The 20,969-nt window shown below is 43.5% G+C and overlaps 1 protein-coding gene across 1 annotated transcript in view; it reads left to right on the forward strand.

The window, feature by feature from the left end:
- The window catches only part of DOCK1 (dedicator of cytokinesis 1), a 373,877-nt gene that overhangs the window by 335,592 nt on the left and 17,316 nt on the right, over positions 1–20,969 (forward strand). Inside the window, exons 44-49 of the mRNA XM_018561275.1 lie at positions 4,791–4,875; positions 6,624–6,710; positions 7,794–7,970; positions 10,443–10,526; positions 11,601–11,738; positions 16,312–16,457. Of these exons, the coding sequence (XP_018416777.1) occupies positions 4,791–4,875; positions 6,624–6,710; positions 7,794–7,970; positions 10,443–10,526; positions 11,601–11,738; positions 16,312–16,457 (717 nt within the window). The remainder of the gene's footprint in view (positions 1–4,790; positions 4,876–6,623; positions 6,711–7,793; positions 7,971–10,442; positions 10,527–11,600; positions 11,739–16,311; positions 16,458–20,969) is intronic.

Raw genomic sequence — 20,969 nt, forward strand, 5'->3', positions numbered from 1 at the left:
TCTCTCTCTCTCTCGCTCTCTCTCTCTCTCGCTCTCTCTCTCTCTCGCTCTCTCTCTCTCTCGCTCTCTCTCTCTCTCGCTCTCTCTCTCTCTCGCTCTCTCTCTCTCTCGCTCTCTCTCTCTCTCGCTCTCTCTCTCTCTCGCTCTCTCTCTCTCTCGCTCTCTCTCTCTCTCGCTCTCTCTCTCTCTCGCTCTCTCTCTCTCTCGCTCTCTCTCTCTCTCGCTCTCTCTCTCTCTCGCTCTCTCTCTCTCTCGCTCTCTCTCTCTCTCGCTCTCTCTCTCTCTCGCTCTCTCTCTCTCTCGCTCTCTCTCTCTCTCGCTCTCTCTCTCTCTCGCTCTCTCTCTCTCTCGCTCTCTCTCTCTCTCGCTCTCTCTCTCTCTCGCTCTCTCTCTCTCTCGCTCTCTCTCTCTCTCGCTCTCTCTCTCTCTCGCTCTCTCTCTCTCTCGCTCTCTCTCTCTCTCGCTCTCTCTCTCTCTCGCTCTCTCTCTCTCTCGCTCTCTCTCTCTCTCGCTCTCTCTCTCTCTCGCTCTCTCTCTCTCTCGCTCTCTCTCTCTCTCGCTCTCTCTCTCTCTCGCTCTCTCTCTCTCTCGCTCTCTCTCTCTCTCGCTCTCTCTCTCTCTCGCTCTCTCTCTCTCTCGCTCTCTCTCTCTCTCGCTCTCTCTCTCTCTCGCTCTCTCTCTCTCTCGCTCTCTCTCTCTCTCGCTCTCTCTCTCTCTCGCTCTCTCTCTCTCTCGCTCTCTCTCTCTCTCGCTCTCTCTCTCTCTCGCTCTCTCTCTCTCTCGCTCTCTCTCTCTCTCGCTCTCTCTCTCTCTCGCTCTCTCTCTCTCTCGCTCTCTCTCTCTCTCGCTCTCTCTCTCTCTCGCTCTCTCTCTCTCTCGCTCTCTCTCTCTCTCGCTCTCTCTCTCTCTCGCTCTCTCTCTCTCTCGCTCTCTCTCTCTCTCGCTCTCTCTCTCTCTCGCTCTCTCTCTCTCTCGCTCTCTCTCTCTCTCGCTCTCTCTCTCTCTCGCTCTCTCTCTCTCTCGCTCTCTCTCTCTCTCGCTCTCTCTCTCTCTCGCTCTCTCTCTCTCTCGCTCTCTCTCTCTCTCGCTCTCTCTCTCTCTCGCTCTCTCTCTCTCTCGCTCTCTCTCTCTCTCGCTCTCTCTCTCTCTCGCTCTCTCTCTCTCTCGCTCTCTCTCTCTCTCGCTCTCTCTCTCTCTCGCTCTCTCTCTCTCTCGCTCTCTCTCTCTCTCGCTCTCTCTCTCTCTCGCTCTCTCTCTCTCTCGCTCTCTCTCTCTCTCGCTCTCTCTCTCTCTCGCTCTCTCTCTCTCTCGCTCTCTCTCTCTCTCGCTCTCTCTCTCTCTCGCTCTCTCTCTCTCTCGCTCTCTCTCTCTCTCGCTCTCTCTCTCTCTCGCTCTCTCTCTCTCTCGCTCTCTCTCTCTCTCGCTCTCTCTCTCTCTCGCTCTCTCTCTCTCTCGCTCTCTCTCTCTCTCGCTCTCTCTCTCTCTCGCTCTCTCTCTCTCTCGCTCTCTCTCTCTCTCGCTCTCTCTCTCTCTCGCTCTCTCTCTCTCTCGCTCTCTCTCTCTCTCGCTCTCTCTCTCTCTCGCTCTCTCTCTCTCTCGCTCTCTCTCTCTCTCGCTCTCTCTCTCTCTCGCTCTCTCTCTCTCTCGCTCTCTCTCTCTCTCGCTCTCTCTCTCTCTCGCTCTCTCTCTCTCTCGCTCTCTCTCTCTCTCGCTCTCTCTCTCTCTCGCTCTCTCTCTCTCTCGCTCTCTCTCTCTCTCGCTCTCTCTCTCTCTCGCTCTCTCTCTCTCTCGCTCTCTCTCTCTCTCGCTCTCTCTCTCTCTCGCTCTCTCTCTCTCTCGCTCTCTCTCTCTCTCGCTCTCTCTCTCTCTCGCTCTCTCTCTCTCTCGCTCTCTCTCTCTCTCGCTCTCTCTCTCTCTCGCTCTCTCTCTCTCTCGCTCTCTCTCTCTCTCGCTCTCTCTCTCTCTCGCTCTCTCTCTCTCTCGCTCTCTCTCTCTCTCGCTCTCTCTCTCTCTCGCTCTCTCTCTCTCTCGCTCTCTCTCTCTCTCGCTCTCTCTCTCTCTCGCTCTCTCTCTCTCTCGCTCTCTCTCTCTCTCGCTCTCTCTCTCTCTCGCTCTCTCTCTCTCTCGCTCTCTCTCTCTCTCGCTCTCTCTCTCTCTCGCTCTCTCTCTCTCTCGCTCTCTCTCTCTCTCGCTCTCTCTCTCTCTCGCTCTCTCTCTCTCTCGCTCTCTCTCTCTCTCGCTCTCTCTCTCTCTCGCTCTCTCTCTCTCTCGCTCTCTCTCTCTCTCGCTCTCTCTCTCTCTCGCTCTCTCTCTCTCTCGCTCTCTCTCTCTCTCGCTCTCTCTCTCTCTCGCTCTCTCTCTCTCTCGCTCTCTCTCTCTCTCGCTCTCTCTCTCTCTCGCTCTCTCTCTCTCTCGCTCTCTCTCTCTCTCGCTCTCTCTCTCTCTCGCTCTCTCTCTCTCTCGCTCTCTCTCTCTCTTTGTCTCCTCTCTCTCTTCTGCTCCTCTCTCTTTGGCTCCTCTCTCTCTCTCTTCGGCTCCTCTCTCTCTCTCTTCGGCTCCTCCCTCTCTCTCTTCGGCCCCTCCCTCTCTCTCTCTTCGGCCCCTCCCTCTCTCATCGTATCCTTTCTCTCTCTTACTTCGTCTCCTCCCTCTCTCTTCGTCTCCTCTCTCTCTCTCTTCGTCTCCTCTCTCTCTTCGTCTCCTCTCTCTCTTCGTCTCCTCTCTCTCTCTCTCTCCTCTCTCTCTTTGTTTCCTATCTCTCTCTCTCTTCGTCTCCTCTCTCTCTTCGTCTCCTCTCTCTCTTCGTCTTCTCTCTCTCTTCGTCTCCTCTCTCTCTCTCTCTCTTCGTCTCCTCTCTCTCTTCGTCTCCTCTCTCTCTCTCTCTCCTCTCTCTCTCTTCGTTTCCTATCTCTCGCTCTCTTCGTCTCCTCTCTCTCGCTCTCTTCGTCTCCTCTCTCTCTCCTCTTCTCCTCCCGCTTTCCTCATCTCCATAACCCTCCTTGTGCACAGACAGAGAGCACAGGAAGTTATCAGCTTACAAATGTATATATGTGTATTGTATGTTCTACTCTAAACTGTGACTACATATGTTGGTGCTTTATAAAAATGTAAAAATAGATCAAAAAATAAATCTATTCAGTCGGGGCCACCTTTTAGTTCTAAACTCACATTGAACCTGTTCACTGCGTATCACAGTAAAACCGGGTAAACTTTGTTTATCTTTATTTCTGTTCAATATTTAATTCTGCAAAATGCATTTAAAAATAGGCATTTTCACAGTGGGATTCCCTACAGTACACAGGGGTTACCATGGGACATAGTGTGTGACTGTTCTGAGTGTAGATTAGGGATTAAGTGAGGTATGTAAATAGCGGTGTGCTGCAGCAGAGTAGACATGACTGCCTGGGGCTATGTAATAGCCGGAGATAGGCCTTTCTGATGTGGCTCCTGCGGGACTCCATCTACTGGCATGTTTTCTACACCGATCATTATGGAATGCCGAGACAGTTCAAACTCCTCTAAATTATTTTTGCACATAATTTACATCGAGCTGTGTTTGGGGAGAAAGGTACAGTCTGTTATGACATATTTCAATTCGTCAAGCTCATTAAAGCAAGGAATTTCAATATTCTAATGTATAATAGCTTAATAGCTTTTTAATTACTCATAGGTGCTCCTGCATGCACTATTAGAAGGGTACCTGTCCTGAACAGACTTTAAGACTGAAGCTGGTGGCAAAACCAAATAACAAAGTACTTTAATACCCTCCACCTCCCTTTTATATAGCCTACACAAAGGCAAGAGATGACTGTCACTCAATCTGGTCATCATTGGCCAGGTCAGAGGACATTCTGGTATCTGAATATTGTTCTTCCCTTTGATAGGTGGTACAATCTGTAGCTCTGTTCTGCTCCTGTCCCTTGCCTAAACATTAACTTTAAAAGCAGATCTCCAGGATTTTCCAAAGGTAAACCATGCAGTAGGGCTACCCCTGCTTGGTATATTATAAATCTAAATGAGAGAGAGGAAACGGCACATAATGTACTGTTTGCAGATCTACAAGTATCTAATCTCTGGCGTCCTTGAGAGATTGATAAAAATAATGCAATTAGTTTAACCGTGTCATTGAGCAAAACCTGTCCTTTTAAATGTCCGACTATTGTCCTGCATAGCACTACAATGTAACACATGTCTGTTATTTTGCTGCATTCATACCGGTAACTGAGCAGACTGCTGAATCTGGTTGCTTCTTTAGTAAAAGCATAGATAGGAGCAAGCCGAATAAAAGGAAACAATAACATCCCAGAAATCCTATACAAGCCGTGATTCAGATGATGTGACATTGCAGTGCTGTTTAGTTCTGTATTGGAGAATGTTTACTGCAGACTGAATGGCCAGCTCATAAAGTCATATTTGCCCAAAGATAATACTTTGTATGATGTTTTTTTTTTTTTTTTTAACGATGTAAAATTTATATTTTCCAGCATTGTTATAATTCATATGTTTTAGAATGTTGTTGTTTGGTTCACCCTGAATTATTATTACACAGAAACTTCCACAACACAATGTTCTCAATAGAGTGCTTGGCGTTACACCATTATGAAACCAGGCACAATGGTCTCTCCTCCTCTGGGGAAAATGGGGAACTCAAGTGTGAAATCCTTGGCCCCAAGAGATAAGAAGATGCTAACGCTGGCCAGAGTTTACCTAAAACTGAAATCTCAGCTTTGTCTTGATGATACTTTGTGTACTCATGCAATCATTTCTGACTTTTGTCCTGTTTGTTTCAGTTTTTACAGGGTGAATGAGGTTGTTCGGTTCCAGTACTCCAGACCCATAAGGAAAGGAGAGAAAGATCCTGACAATGAATTTTCTGTAAGTAAACTGGAGAATTACTGAGGTTCCTCCAGATCCATTCTGGTAAAATGAAATACAGTAAGCAATGTTTGGCTTCAACCACATACCAGCAGGTGGGACTTAATCTGCCAAAGACAAATAAACTGATCATAAATAATCTGGAGGTAAGGGGAAATTGGCTAGAAAGGACTCCTGCCCCGTTGACAGCTGTCTAAGGTTAGCCCTGTCTCTTTCTGTTGTGTCAGTGAAGAAAATCTACCCAAGAGAGATATAGGCAGTAATAAAAGCCTTAGAACATTTCAAAGACTCCTAAAAAAAAAAGTTTGGGCTAAAGTTCCACTTAAAATCTATGTAAAGGCCAATAATGTAATAAATGATTGCTTAGTTCAATTTATAAACGTTGAGTGGAGTCTTCCTTTTTTCTGTTCATTTTGTCGAAATGTCCTGATGATGCTGCCAGTAAAGGTGGTTCCTGTAACAGGGTGACAACGCTGCCCCTGCATTGTCATGACCTCTGCTGTGCACTCCTAAGAACTACTGGCTGATGCCGATACACAGCATGCCAGAACTGTAACTGTGCATAGTCAGCCACTGATCATGAAAGAACCCATCTTGGAGTGACAGTGTCTGTGAGGTCTGTGCATTGGTGGCTATGGGGTTAGGAGACTGTGTGCTATAGACTGCGCAGCTGTCAGCCACTCTCTTCATGAAATAGTAAGTTCAACCACCCCCCCAAAAAAAACAAAAAAACAACCCAGCATATTCTGTTCCAAATAAAAATTGATATACATTTCGCTCAGGGGTTTTATTTATACTTAAGGGTTAGTGAGAGAGAGAGAGCACAAAGATGCTGCAACCATTATCATTGCCACATGTCATTTTAAAGAACATTATTTTACCCGGAATTATAATTCTGCTTTCTACAGTGTGAGTCTAATTTGTAAAATGATTTCCGTATACTGTTTTAAACGAAGAAGCTGCTAAAATCCCCTAAACATAACTAGTGAATGTTTTAGCTTCAACCCTTCCTTGCAATCTGAATGCTTCTAATTTAAGCTAGTGTCTGTGCCCGCATCTCCTGGGATTAGAAGAAGGGAACCTCTAACTGCTTTACGGAAGCTGGCCTTTTTTTACTCATTCTAATCTCAAAAGTTGTGTGTGTTGTCAAACAGGTAGAAGATCTTAAGCTTTTCTGTGTTTTTTTCCTTACACGACCTGTGTAAGGAAATTATGAACCTGAATTATTTATGACTATTTTAGATTCATGTACAATAATGTTTACCAGAGTTCTTTAACAAGATTCAGTATGTAGGTAATGTTTGTTGCCATCTGATCAACACAGCTGTATGAGCTTATTGGACATCACATTATAAAACTATAGAAATGAATGTGGAGTCTTTGCTTGTATATCCTCCACTGTTCTGTGCAGGCTTTCCACAAGATTTTGAAGTGTGCCTGTGGGAATTTATCCCCATTTAGCCAAAAGAGTATTTGTGATGACAGGAACTGATTTTGGATGAGAAGATCTTCCTTGCAATTGGCATCCCATTTCATTCCAAGGATGTTTAGTGGGGTTGAGGTCAGGGCTCTGTGTAGGCCACTTAAGTTCCTCCACACCAAACTTATCAAACCTTATCTTTGTATTCTGTAGCCTTAACCGTATCCTTCACTGGAAACGCCTACACTTAATGACTTGGACAGAGAAAAACAAATAATGTTTTTGCCTATTACGGTAATATTAATAATATTTTTTTATCTTGTTTTAGAATATGTGGATTGAGAGGACAACTTTTTCAATATCTTACAAACTTCCAGGCATCCTGAGATGGTTTGAAGTGAAGGCTATGGGTACGGTAAGTACAAAGCAGACCACAAGTAGCATGAAGGTTGACTGCTTCCTCCTCTCTGAACCAATCAACTCAGAGCAGCACATGTTTTAGCAGTACCACCTCCATGTTTACAGTTAATAAGAATCATGGAGAATAATACAGTGATAATTAGCCATGGTGGTTTAGCAGCTTTATTGTCCTGCACAGAGAGTCATGGCATTGGAAACTGAAAACGGGATTGTGTTTTAAAAAGAGCAGAACTTGGGTTAAACGGATTTATAGAGCTCTATTGACTGTTTATGGACCATTGAGACAATCTCTTTCACAGTCTGTAGATGTTTGTAGACATTAGATGACTTTATCCTAATTAGGCTGCTTTCGCATCGATTAGACACCAGTCTGATGTGCGTGGCACATACTTCTAGGCAGCATACATGGCTGGATGCAAACATGCTGTTAGAACTCACTTGCCTCAATCAAGCCTAATTCAGGCTCTCTATGTAATTTTATCATGAATGAATTACAAATCATTGTTCAATCCTTGAAGAAGAGGGAGTCCTTTTACCTGAAACATGTTGAGTGTATCTGTGGTTCCTAACATATAAAGATTTGCAAGTGAGACAGAAGTTCGCACTAGGCACGCCTAACCACACACTTAGAAGTTCTTCTGTTGAATGATTGGATTATCGTTATCAGAATGGCAGTAGTCTAGACCCACAATCAAGTCCTAACATCTAGCATAAACTAAGCTCCCGTGAAGAATATGCATTAAGTGAGGAGAAGTGGTTGTAGCACTCCAAGATGGATCCCTACCAAGCGCTGCTTGTGTAGCCTACTCTATAGGAATCCATTCATCCCAGCTGTTAATCAATAGCTAACCAATATACATTGGGTCTTGAATTCACCTCTATCCACATCAGTCCGGAGCTATCACACCCCTACCAGAACTGTAATCTGTGCAAAAATTGTATTGTGGAGAAATCCACTCTGGGTCATACTAGGAAGCGCTTGGAGCCAGAAAGTTACTACCCAGTTTATTGCTGCCCTAGAAGTTCAAAATGTACTGGGAGAGCTTTTGGTTTAATGTCTTTTTATTTCCCTTCCTAGATTGAGATAAGCCCACTGGAAAATGCAATTGAGACAATGCAACTCACAAATGAGAAAATTAATAATTTGGTGCAGCAGCATATGAATGACTCCAATTTACCCATAAATCCTCTTTCCTTACTCCTGAATGGCATTGTGGACCCAGCAGTGATGGGGGGATTTACCAATTATGAGAAGGTAAATCTTTATGCTTGTCATAATGTGTATATTCATTCTCTTTTTCTCTACACCTATAATGTTCTAAGTCTGGTGTTAAGAAAACCATTTGAAAACGTTTTTATATTACTGGCTTTTGGGTTTTCCTGTTGTTTTATTTAGAGCCTCCTTCATGAAAGTAAAGGTGTCAGTCCCTTTTGGTGTTCAAGGTTTATTTGTTATCACTCATTCTAAATTGGGCCCCCTTCCCATTGTGTTTCTCCTGATGGGTAGATATCTTACCCAGCTTGTCATGTGATATTGCTTCTACGCTTCTTCAGAAGAGCTTTTACGGCAGCTAGAGAGAACAGTATCATAGTTCTAATACAAAGTCTTAGTCTTTTTGGGCCTTGAGATTATTTTTATCTTGTGAAAGATCTTATGCACCTATATGAAGATTTTTCATGCACAGTAGCAACCGGACAACCAAGGCTGCAAATAGCAAATGAGTCACCAGCATAAGGTTTATTAGCCGAGGTACTGTGGAACCCTTAGGTTCCACAGTACCTTAGGTTCCAACAGAGGCCCATTGCAGCGGATTCCTATCCACCCAATTTTGGTTTCCGTATCTCCCCATGCAGGATGCCAAAGAGAACGGTTGTTGGGAAGGGCAGGACAGGGGAGAAGGAGTAGGCATGTGGTCCAGCTCTGTGGCCATGAGTTCGCCCCACCAACAGGAGTCAACTCAGACTGTCAACAATGTAGGAGAATGGAATCTAGGAGGGATGAAGAGAGGGGGGAACAGGATCAATGAGAAGCTTTTCTGACAATACCGCTTCCTGTAAATGGGAGTGATCTCAGGTTTCAGCACCACAGGAAAGAAAGAAAATACATTGATTAGTGGAAAAGGATCAGGACAGGAAAAAGTAATTGTGTTGACAGGAGTTCTCCCTGCTGCTGGGAACAACCTCATTCTATCAAGACAACAAGACTCGCAGCAATGAGTGGAAAAGGAGTAGGAAAATAAAAAGCAAAAAGTACTGGAAGGGATAAAAGGAAGAGGATTTGGGAGAATAAAATGAATAAGAGAGGAAAATGGCAGAGGAAGAGGCATTAGGGTGTATAGGTGGAAGTGTGCATGTGAAGATAAGTAGGGGGAGATGATAGTTAAGCAAGAGGATTTGAAAGTCAGTGAAGTGGGAAAAAATGAAATGTAGATGTAAGGAAAGGGAAATATGAATGGAGAACATCAAAGATCTGTACAGTCTATAGAGTGACCCGTTATATAGAAAATTCACAGAGCTATTCCTCCAGTGAAGCTGAATATACATTAGTTCTTTGCAAGTTAGAGCAGTTGTGAGAATGGGGCAAAATGTATTGATTTTAGGGTATTTTTTCTCTTCTTGTCAATGTTCCTAAGAATATAAACAACATAAATCAGCTGGTGTTTGCTCTCACTTGCAGATTAAATGAGCACTAGTATACTATAAATAGCCCTGTCAATTTCCGATAGCACTGGTATCACCGTTTTGCAGGTAGATACATTAGCCACAGAAGTGTTGTAAATAATATATCCATTAACCCAGTGCTGATGATGATTGCTTTCGGGAGATAGAAACAGTGCTGCAAAACAGAAAAAGTAAATATACTCCACTGCTCTAATGAACCGTGCAATAGTGAGTTCATTTATTTTTTCTGTTTTGCAACTGACCTCTAGTATTGTTAAATTAAAGTGGAATCAAGCACTAGCTAATTTGTTATTTATATTCTTAAGAACATTAGAACAGAAGAGAAAATAACCTAAAAACATTACATTTTATCCCATTCTCACAGCTGGATATCTTTCACGTGATGAATATACAGGCAGTTTTGCTGGACGAATAGCCACTGTATGTGGATTATTTTAAAATGTATTTGTGTAAATTTTAAAATATATACTTTTTATGTAGTATTATATCTACATCTAACTGATCACACCAATGTCCCCTGAGCTGTAGATCAGGAAATCATTTCATGGGTTTCACGAGGCCTTAACATTTTTTTAAGGGTTGTTCATCAGGTGTATACAGGCTGAGAGAGGCTGCACTGACATGCAAAGCTATGGGGCTTAGTTTTCTGTCGGAGTCATTTCTGGTCTTTGAACTGTAAAGTATTGAGGACAGAGACAGCCAAGCAACTTGCATTTTTAGACCATTAGAAAAGGCAACCTTCGCTTTTCCCTCTGTCTTGGATTACTGGTAAATTAGAAGCTTTTACTAGCCAGTGTGGCTGATTAATTTTTTTTATTTATATTATGGAAAATGAGAATACCTGGGAAATCCGATGTGCACAGATCTAGGTCTAGAGGTATAAAAACTAAACGGGTGACACAGCTAACCAATCTCTACTTGATAATTAAATATGACTTTGCACCATATATAAAAAAAATTCTAGGCACCCCTCTCGTTTTTATGTGTGTTATGTGAAAGTACTAAGTAAGTCACATATTTTAATGACCTCCTCCTATTTTACTAGGCCTTCTTCAATGAGAAATACATGTCAGAACACCCAGAGGACCTTGAGAATATTGAAAAATTGAAGGACCTGATTGCATGGCAGGTAAAAATCCCCGTTATCACCTTGTACAAGGACACGTAGTGCACAAACAGCTCGCCATCTCTGTGCATCAGACTGATGAATGTGGCTTCTACCTTTCAGTGGTATTTATCTTCTCTACAGAGTTATTGTGGCATTGCATACCTCAGCCTGACATTGTCATTTGTTCATTTCACATGTGAATAAGAACATTACGCCTCTTCTCCTCCTTGTCAATTTAAAAGGCAACCATTTCTAATTTGTCACTTCAGGTGGAGTTTAATTTGCCATCATTTAAAAGCTATTATTCTTTACAACATTCGTTGGGAAATTACTTCCTTTGCAGATCCGCACTTTTGCAAATGCATTCCATCCACAGGTGCCTCTGCAAAACCAGCTACATTCAGGTTTATTCCACCCACATCTACTGCACATTACCATCCTATGTCCCCCAAGTAGACCTAGGACTGGGCTTCCCTGGTAGTGACCATCCCTGCTATGTGTATGGAGACAAATATATTCTCTACAAGTACTTGGTAACCGTTGTGTATATCATTATTTTAGGGTCACTCACAACCTCAACAGATGTATGTCAAACCATCTTTGCACTCCCTCTTTACCCGAATGACATTTTGCTTTGTTGTCCTCACACATTACTATGCCATGGGTAGGCAACCTTGCCAGTAAAGCTCTGCTTAAACTACAAATCCCATGAGGCACTGCAAGCCACAGACATGACTCCCACAGGCAGAGGCCTGATGGTATTTGTTATTTCACTACAGATGGCATGACGAGTTTGCCTTCCACTTGACTGAACTGTAAGGACTCTCCCACCTATCCTCTTTACTTTTTCCTAGTGGTTGTTTCAGTGAACTTTTTTCCTGCTCTGAGAACCGGATTAGATTGCAATCACAGTTTAGTATTGCCTAAACATTTCTATCCTCTGGTTTTTTTGTTTTCATCATCAAGAACTGTTTTCTCATTTCTCTATTTAGCCATCCAATGGAAGGTGTATTCCTGCCTAAAACATGATTTTTGAACATTGTCCTTGTCATTTGTCTGTTAATTACTTAATGGCTATCTTTGTTTCCGTTTAAGGTTCCATTCCTGGCAGAAGGAATACGCATCCATGGAGAAAAGGTCACCGAAGCTCTGCGGCCATTTCACGAGAGGATGGAGACGTGTTTTAAGCAACTGAGAGAGAAGGTGGAGAAGCAGTACGGGGTTAGGACTCTGGTAGGTAGCGCTGCAACTAACGATTATTTTCATAATCGATTAGTTGGCCGATTTTTTATTTTTTCGAATTATTGGATAAAAAAAAAAATTAAATACCATCTATTATTTAAAATGATAAAATGAAATACACAAATAGAGTGTTACAAAGAAAGTTTAATTCAGAATAAAAATGCACTCACATATTTTGCAGGAATTTTGCCCTGCTAACACACTCTCAGTAAGTGGCATTTCTAATAGGGCACATAGAGTCTCAGAGCTGGCGGCATTGTCCTGCAAGTCTCTATTTTTTTTCCCTTCATATGGAGATGGCCATCCATTCTGTGTTCGAGACTCTTTCCTGCCTAAGGTGGTATAAGCATTCCACTTAAATGAAGATATCATACTTTATCACTTTGTCCCAAGCCAGTGCAGTTGCATTACATTCTTTGGATGTAGTCAAGGTGATTAGGGAATATTTAAATGTCACCTCTGGGTTTTGTAGGTCCGATTTCCTGTTCATGGTTGTAGAGGGCTCACGTAAGGGCCTTGCAGCATTGACTGCTACTATATCTTGCTGGATTTGGCAAACCTATGTCCAAGCACATGCTGTAGAGCACCAAGTACCACCGTTTTTGTTTACAGCGCATTCTAGCAAAGCAGTAAGTGCATCCTGGGCTTTCCGCTGTCGAGAATTGATTTCTCAGGTTTGTAAGGTGGCATCTTTGTTGTTCGTTCACATCGAGTTTTACAAGGTGAATGTGGCAGCATTAGATGTTAGTTTTGGGCATAGGGTTTTGCAGGCTGTATTCTGACTGGCCTGTATGGTTTACTTTTAAGACGGTTAATCAGGTTTTCTGTTCTTAGCCTTGCCCTGGTGTGGGCCATTCCAGTTGGTGATGATCTAAAAGCAGAGTTGTGTCCTTCAATGAACAAAAGAGAAAATATAATTTTTTGTACTCACCGTGAATATCTTTTCTCTGCATTCATTGGAGGACACAGCAGCTTTGGGTTTGTTGCTGCCTATGTATGTAAATATTTCGTTTTTTACATTGCTGTGTCCTTTAACTGAGCTTGTTCCACAGTGTGGAGGGTATTGGCCACCAGCTGGGGTCGATACTGGGCTGTCCTTTTTATTTTTGGTTGCACCTACCATCCTACTACTGCAGGAGGCACCATGCCTAGTAGGCAATGATCTAACAGCAGAGATATGTCCTCCGGTGAACCCAGTGAAAATTATTTTACTACCAGTCTCTGATGCCAAAAAACCCTACCTGCTAGCTATTTTTTGGTGGGGACTTCAGTTCTGCTTTACAATGCAGAGTGGAGTGCCAAATTGATATATTAATGCTTCCATGAAATGCAAATGTTTTCTGTGATTTAGCTTTTTCCTTGTTCTATCCCCTAAATGATGTAAATAGGGCGTTGGGATGTGCTGGCATTTTATATTTTCTGGTTATTAGCAGAGATGGAGGAGCTGAGCTGACGGCTCCACGACATTATAGATTGACAAGAGGGCTGGCTGGATGGATGCATTCATAATGAAATTTAAGGTCCAGTAATGGCCTATTAACACCATGCTCAGCTCATCTGTCTTCTCTCTGCAGTGTATATTTATCGAGGTGTTGTTTTATTTTTAGTGAGGATACGAGGCAGTATATGCTGAGCCATCTGCAGCCAAGAGCTGTGGCGGTTTCACCTTGCCAAGCTCCAATATTTGGGTTGGTGTCTGCAGTCACAGATGGGAGTTCTAACGAGCACAGCTGATTCTCTCTTGTTAATCGTGACCGTTACACGGAAATACCGTACAGCCAACTGTCCCTGATTTCCTTGCTTTGAAAATGTTGTCCCTGTAACTGTCACAGTTTGTCCTATCGCCTATCCTGTAATGACAAGTAATGGCAAGTTTGATTGTTTGTCATGTGAGTGTTTTAACCCTTTCGATGCCAGAACAGTTTTTACGAACTTTTTTTTTGGGGGGGGGGTTGTTGCACTCATTTCAGGCCTGACGGTTACTCACACTCCCAAAATTATAAGAGGCACTGTAGAAAGAAAAATTATGTTAGTTGCAATTTTTTTTATGTCGCACAATATTTATCAAATCCAAGTTAATTCATATATTACCTATTTTTTTTTTTATATAAAAGATGAGATTGCATCCTGTACATAGATATCACAAAATGGCGTGCAAATGTGAGATAGGTTGACAATGGTCACCAACTGTCGTGATGCACAGTGTATCTGTAGGCTGTGGACATTATTCAGCCACCACTCCCTGCCTACCACAGTGGGAAGACTGGCAAAGGCTACTAGGACTTGACGTGCAGTATCCATTGGCAAAATCACTGGTAGTGATGCACCCTGCACCTTCAAGTCCGCACACGGCCCATGCTGTGTGTTGTGCACAGTAAAATGGAAGTGGGCACAGAACCGCTGTTAAATGTTTCAGAGGTACACTAAGTATGGTTTTTAATATTTTTCATACAGAGTCTGATTCCTACATGGGCACAAGGTAAAAATCTCTGTTTACATGTTTTCTCTTGCATCCACTTAAAACCAACATCCTGCTTTCTCGCAGTCCCAGACTTCTTTTTAAAAATGACATTCTGCGGGGTGTTCTGCAACCGCCAATTAGGGTTTGAAATGTTGACTCTTTCGAAGTAATCCTAGCCTGGTCTCATTTTAAACATTGATAGAACACCAGCATCTTACCTACACATGTCTGATGTTATCTTAATAATGTTTTTCTAATCCTGGGCTCCACAAAGGCCTGCTAGGATGATGAAGTGTTACTATTGCTCGCTGCTTGCGCTGTATCAATTAATCAGGAGTTGACAGGATGAAATCATACACAGTTCAACAGCTAAATAGATCTCATTTTGTATCATAGCATCACAATACAGGCGGCTTATTGAGATCATATTCCAAAATAGGGTATTTTATTGTATTTTCTTTCTCGTTAGCCGCTTGTGGTCGTGCTCAAACCTTTGATAGAAGCATATGTAAAATATCTTGTGAAAAACATTTCCTATTTAGATAATGATGACACATCTAGAGAAATTTGTAATAGAAGTGTGTGATGTCTTTTACATGATATTACTTTGTAAAGTTAAAGTGTACGTTCAGTCAATATGACTATTTATTTTTATTCTTTTTGTTTTTAGTTTTGGGTAGAATGGGGAAGGATTTACCTTTGCCATGTAAATCTACTCCCATATATGTGCATTATTTCATCTGTGTATTGATCGGTTTGGTGGGAGTTTAGCTATTAAAGGAGAACTATAGGGTAAGTGTTTTTCCCATAGTTCTCATAAGGGTCTCCTTTAGAACACAAACTAGCGTCCTCCCGTGACCCAAAGCTCAGTATACCGCGAGCTACAGCTCGCAGTATACTGCAGAGCTAGCTGTGCCGCCCCTCCCCTGTCCGTTTCGCCAGTCAGCGCTGAAGGATCAGAGGGGGAGGAATCCCTGCAGGGAGCCGTGAGTGACAGTCACAGCTCTCTGCAGGGATAGATCAAAAAGTGAGCCAGCGCCCGTATGTGTTCGCTCACTTCACGATCTACTGAGCCGACCTGTGAGAGTTTCATTGTCACAGGTCGGCTCAGATTATGAGGCTGAGTGAAAATCACTCGCCTCATAATTCTCCTTTAAGTGGAACTTCACTTCCCTCGCCGACATCCTTTCCACAACTTCTTCCGGGTGCTTGGTAATCAGCGCTCTTGATTGGCCGGTGGGGGATAGCATAGTTCCTGCTTATGTACATCTGAGTTTATTCATCCTGGCACCGAGGTGTGGCAAGAATGTTACACCGTGCTCAGCGTATATACTAAAGAAAAATGCAATTAGGCAGGTAAGTTTGATGTACTGCAGAAGAGGCATGGCATGTCTCTGCCGCAATGAAGAGCTTGCCTGCTCGCAATTTTTTTTTTTTTAGTTCAATTTTAAATCTGTAATTTAATGAAATTGGCACCATTAATGAGCTTAAGGTACACCCCCTACCAGCACTCCACTAATGGACCTTCAACATAAAAGGTGATCAACAGTGATGCACAAGAGGCAGGGGTCAGTCTTTCAAAATGAGTGCACACTGAGTTTCTCCTATAGTGCTCAGTAGGCTGATGAAAGTACACAAGTCACCTGAGGGGGCGACCATTTTGCACATTTTACAATTAGATATGCTTTTTAACCTCCTTGGCGGTATTCCCGAGTGTGCCTCGGGGTTAATTTTCATTACCAAAAGCGGTAACCGCGAGCCACACTCGGGATTACACAGCGCCACACTTACCTTGCCCACAATCCTCGCTTTGTCCTCCGTCCGATGCCGGAGGACATCAGTCTTCCGGGTTCCATCCCTTGCGAGCGTAAAAAAAAATAGACAAAAATGGAAAATTAAAATTAAAAAATCAGACCGCCAGGGAGGTTAATATCATATTGACTTTAAACCTAGAGCACAACAGTGAAAGTTCCTACTTGTCACCATCTTTAATGCCTTGAAAGCTTCTCAAATTTAGAGGGAGCCATGTTGTCAGTAGCCGTGCATTCTGATTCTATTGGGGAATGCAAATTATTTGCTTATTAATTTGTATTGTTTTTTCAGGTGTCCAATATTGACGAGAGGAGGGGCAATCGACCCAGATCTATGGTTAGATCTTTTACTATGCCATCATCATCCAGACCTTTATCGGTTGTGTCCATCTCTTCTGTGTCATCGGACAGTACACCTTCAAGACCAGGTTCTGATGGGTATGTAACCTTCTACCATATGCTCATTCTATAGAAGTAGAAAGATCATATCATATCCTTTCCTTTATAATAAGTACTAACACTATTCTGTATCCCAACAAACCACATTACTTAGTTTTAATACCATTTAGGAAACACAAACAGCCTTTAGGTTAAGTAAAAAAAAACAAAAAAAACTTTTTTTTACTGTGTATGGGACTTCCCTAATTCTAAAAGTCAGATATATGTCTAAGAATTCGGAGAATAAGGAACATTGAGGCTACTCCTTCTCATTAACATGTCATAGGTGAACCAGTGTGAAGCAGGTGAAAAAGAAATGTGCTTCTACTATTGAACGCGATGGAAGGGGATGGGCAAAGACACATTTTTCAAACTATGAGATCCATGGAACTGTATATTAAACATTTTTGATGTGTTACGTTGCGAATCAAAATTTGTAAGAATTTTCCGAAATTCGGACACATCTGAATTTCCGAATCCCAATGTGTCCGAATCTGAATTTGGATCCCGAATGCCATTCAGGTCTAGGAGATTCAGCTATTTTCCTCATATTGCAACTAAAAGAGGTGTTTGGTAATATTTAGTCATTTCAGCAGCTCCTTACTTTTTCATTAGACTTAAATAGTTATGTGAAAGGGAACTATCTTCAGAAACTATAACTCATCAGATGTTGTTACATTTACCTGGAGTTCATATATGCCAGCTTGCTCTTCCATATTTTTATTATTGTATTTTTGTTCAAATTAGTAAATGATCCCTCTAGTTGACTTCTGTATGTTTTGCTCTAGACTACAAATCCCAGAGACGTAAGGCTTATCCCAAGGACGAGCCCAAATGTAAAGCTTGGCAAAACTTTAATTTCTATTTTGTTGTCTGTTCTTGCAGTAAAGCTCAAGGAAACTGACCCAGTAGCATTTAAAATACTTTACTTGGTGAAAATGCTGCGTGTACAAACTTAGAGGAAAAACAATCATAAACAAAACATACACACAGGCTGCTACAAACAAACAATCACTTGCACCCACTACACTATCCTTCTAGTACATGTAATGCTTTCTAAGAGACAAAACACTAAAATAGTACTTAGCTTCAAGCTTCAGATTCCGTAAAGAACAGGACTTCTTGGCAAATAACCATTCACAGGAAAATGGCTTCTTGTTGCAGTCTGTGGTGGCTAAGTCCATTGTTTTAGAGTCCAGTCAGAGTTATGTCCTTATTGCCTCTTCTGACATACTCCATGAAGTCCTTTGTGAAGTCCTTTGGGCTGCTGGCTTTTATTCAGAGAAAATGGCCTCCCACTTGTGGGTGTTGCCCCTCAAAACTTGTATGAGAGCAAAATATTATGTATTTGACTTTCCCACCTATAGGTGGCAGCAAAGCACCAAGAATTGCCATCAGTAGTCAAGTTTGAGCAAGTCTTGACCAATCTAGGTTTGATTGTTTACACAAGGTTTCCCCATAACACCATCCTATTGTGATGGGGAAACAATACAGGGCAGCCAAAACCAGTTTGGTCTGTTTAGAATCTGATCTGACAGAGTGACTTCAAGAACTATGGATTGAACTTGGCTGGGTGGGATGTGCTGAGATCGGGGGAGGGAGGTGGCTGGATGAGATGTTCTGTGAGTGGGGAAGTGAGGTGACTGGATGGGATGTGCTGGGAGTGAGGTGGCTGGATGGGATGTGCTGTGAGCGGGGTGGCTCGGTGGCATGTGCTGTGAGTGGGGTGGTAAGGTGGCTGGATGGGATGAGCTGTGAGTGGGGTAGTGAGGTGGCTGGATGGGATGTGCTGTGAGTGGGGTGGTAAGGTGGATGGATGGAATGAGCTGTGAGGGGGGGGTAGTGAGGTGGCTGGATGTGCTGTGAGTGAGGTAGTGAGGTGGCTGGATGGGATGTGCTGTGAGTGGGGTGGTTAGGTGGCTCGGTGGCATGTGCTGTGAGTGGGGTGGTAAGGTGGATGGATGGGATGAGCTGTGAGTGGGGTAGTGAGGTGGCTGGATGTGCTGTGAGTGGGGTAGTGAGGTGGCTGGATGTGCTGTGAGTGGGGTAGTGAAGTGGCTGGATGGGATGAGCTGTGAGTGGGGTAGTGAGGTGGCTGGATGTGCTGTGAGTGGGGTAGTGAGGTGGCTGGATGTGCTGTGAGTGGGGTAGTGAAGTGGCTGGATGGGATGTGCTGTGAGCGGGAAAGTAATGTCGCTGAGTGGGATGTTCTGTGAGTGGTTGGGTGAGGTCGATATGTGGATGTGCTGTGAATGAGGTAGTGAGGTGGCTGAGTTGCATGTGTTGTGAGCGGTTAAGTGAGGTCGATGGGAGGGATGTGCTTTGAACGGGGGAGTGGGGTCGATTGGTGGAAATACCTACAAAAGCAGGAGTGAGATGGCTGGGTTGAATGCGCTGCGAGCAGGGAAGTCAGGTGGCCAGGTGGCATGTGCTGTAAACTGGGGTCAAGTGCAGGGTCTTCCATAGAGAGCAGGTAGCTGAGGACAGGCAGGAGCACAGAGGTAGACATGTGCGATTCGGTTCGTTCCGAAATTTGTTTTGAACAAATTTTCGGAGATTCGGATGCATCCGAATTCCGAATTATAGCTAAGACGAATGCAAACGAATCCGAAATTCCCGATTTCCCAAAATTCGTAATTAAACGAATTTCGTTGCAGCAAAACGACATTAGGGGAAAAAAAATACAACAGTTACCTTCTCCAACAGTTCCTTGGTTAAAGTACAGAAGCAATAGCGTAGAGGTTAAGGGACAGGTTTGCCAATGCTTTTGAATTGGCATTCTCCTATTGACCTCCTCAATGTAATTTCTCATTTCGCTATTGGACGAATTCCGTTGCAGCAAAATTATTTTTTTTTTTTTTTACAGTCTGCAGAAAACATTTTTTGTTTTTTTTCATAAACGAATTTCGGCAGGACTACCGCTAACGAATTTCGTCCGAAACTAATTTAATTTCGGACCCGAAAAACAAAACTAAACTAAACGAATTTATTTTATTTTTTTTTCAAAACGAAACTAAACTAAACTGATTTTTTGCTGGTGCACATGTCTACACAGAGGTACAGGGGTGCTGGAGACAAAAACCTTATAGCTCGGCGTCTACGGTCCTGAGCTCGGAGGAGAGGAAGGGGAGTCCAGGAACAAGGTTGTTGGCCTGAGGGGAGATTTAGGCAATTGCTTTGGAGGATTCCTTTTATATACTAGGATACAAATACACACAGATGTACAGGTTTGGCATTTTTTTGTGGACATTTTTCGTCAGCATATTCTGTTTGCATGGTAAACAAACCTATATTATTTTTGTACCCAGCCGTGCTTGTTTTCAGTTATTTTCACAACAAAATTACCATCTGATCCCTCGCTTTATTGCACACATCCTTTGGGATTGCTAGAAAGCATATGGTTTCAATACATATAAGCCACTCTGTTTTGTTTGTTCTCCTTTAAGTCTGGTATACGGATACTGCACTGAATCATTCCAGCTGATATACAGCATACATATGGCCAGTGACTGGCTGCCAAGTCCTCGCTGATCCTCTGCATTCCAGAATCAGCCGCTTACAATACCCCAATCATGAAATGTGTTCATCCTGCACGCCTGCACAATATTGAAACTACGAGAGGTTTTGTTTTTTTTAAAAGGAAAGCCCTAAGTAAACACAACCAGGTCCTGTCGTCCTTTTTAAGAGAGCATTGGGAGTCTATTAGGCCTCTAATGTCACCTTTCTACTCCAATGAAGTAATGCTATGCACTGACTCAGGGCTGTCCCTTCACTATTCGCCGCCCGGGAGGATGGAAAGGGGAGATGGATGGGTGCTGTCAGTGAATGGTCATTCCAGGTGATGTTGGGGGAAGGGCGCTGCCAGTGAATGGTCCTTCCAGGAGGAGGTTGTGGAGAGGGGGGAAGCTAATGCTGTCAGTGATTCACCTTTTCTGGAAGGAAGGGGGGTTTGGGTTGTTGGGTCCTGTCAGTGAAAGGTCATTTCGGGGGGAGGGGGGTTGGTATCTACCAGCGGATGCCTGTTACCTCTGGGGCCAGTGGCTCTCTCTGATGCAGGGCCGGATTAATATGGGGGCTACAGGAGCGCCAGCTCCAGGCCCACCACTGAAAATAGGCCCAGCTAGCCTGTATTATCTCGGTATGCCCAATGGCAATACGGGCCGGCCGGCTGAACACAATCAGGCAGAGGCACTGGCAGCTTTTTATTCAGGCATATTAGGTGGCCACTCGCTCTGAGCGGTTGCCTAATATGCCTATTTAGAGAGCTGCCTCTGCTGCTTCCTGTCCGACTGACTGACAGCATCAGGCTGATGATGCTCTTAATCCAGCCCAGCACTAATGTTACTTGTTGCCGAGCATCCCACGCAGGTCTTGGCAACCGATGACATCAGTGAGCTGGGTGGGAAGCCAGACAGAGCATCACGGATTGCTAAGAGCTATTAGCAACCTGGGAGACTGAGACTGACCCCCACACACCCCTCTTGTCCTGGCTGCCTCATTATAGGGATGGCC

Source organism: Nanorana parkeri, unplaced genomic scaffold, assembly GCF_000935625.1.
Source record: "Nanorana parkeri isolate BGI_ZX_2015 unplaced genomic scaffold, ASM93562v1 scaffold2, whole genome shotgun sequence".
Taxonomy (NCBI): domain Eukaryota; kingdom Metazoa; phylum Chordata; class Amphibia; order Anura; family Dicroglossidae; genus Nanorana; species Nanorana parkeri.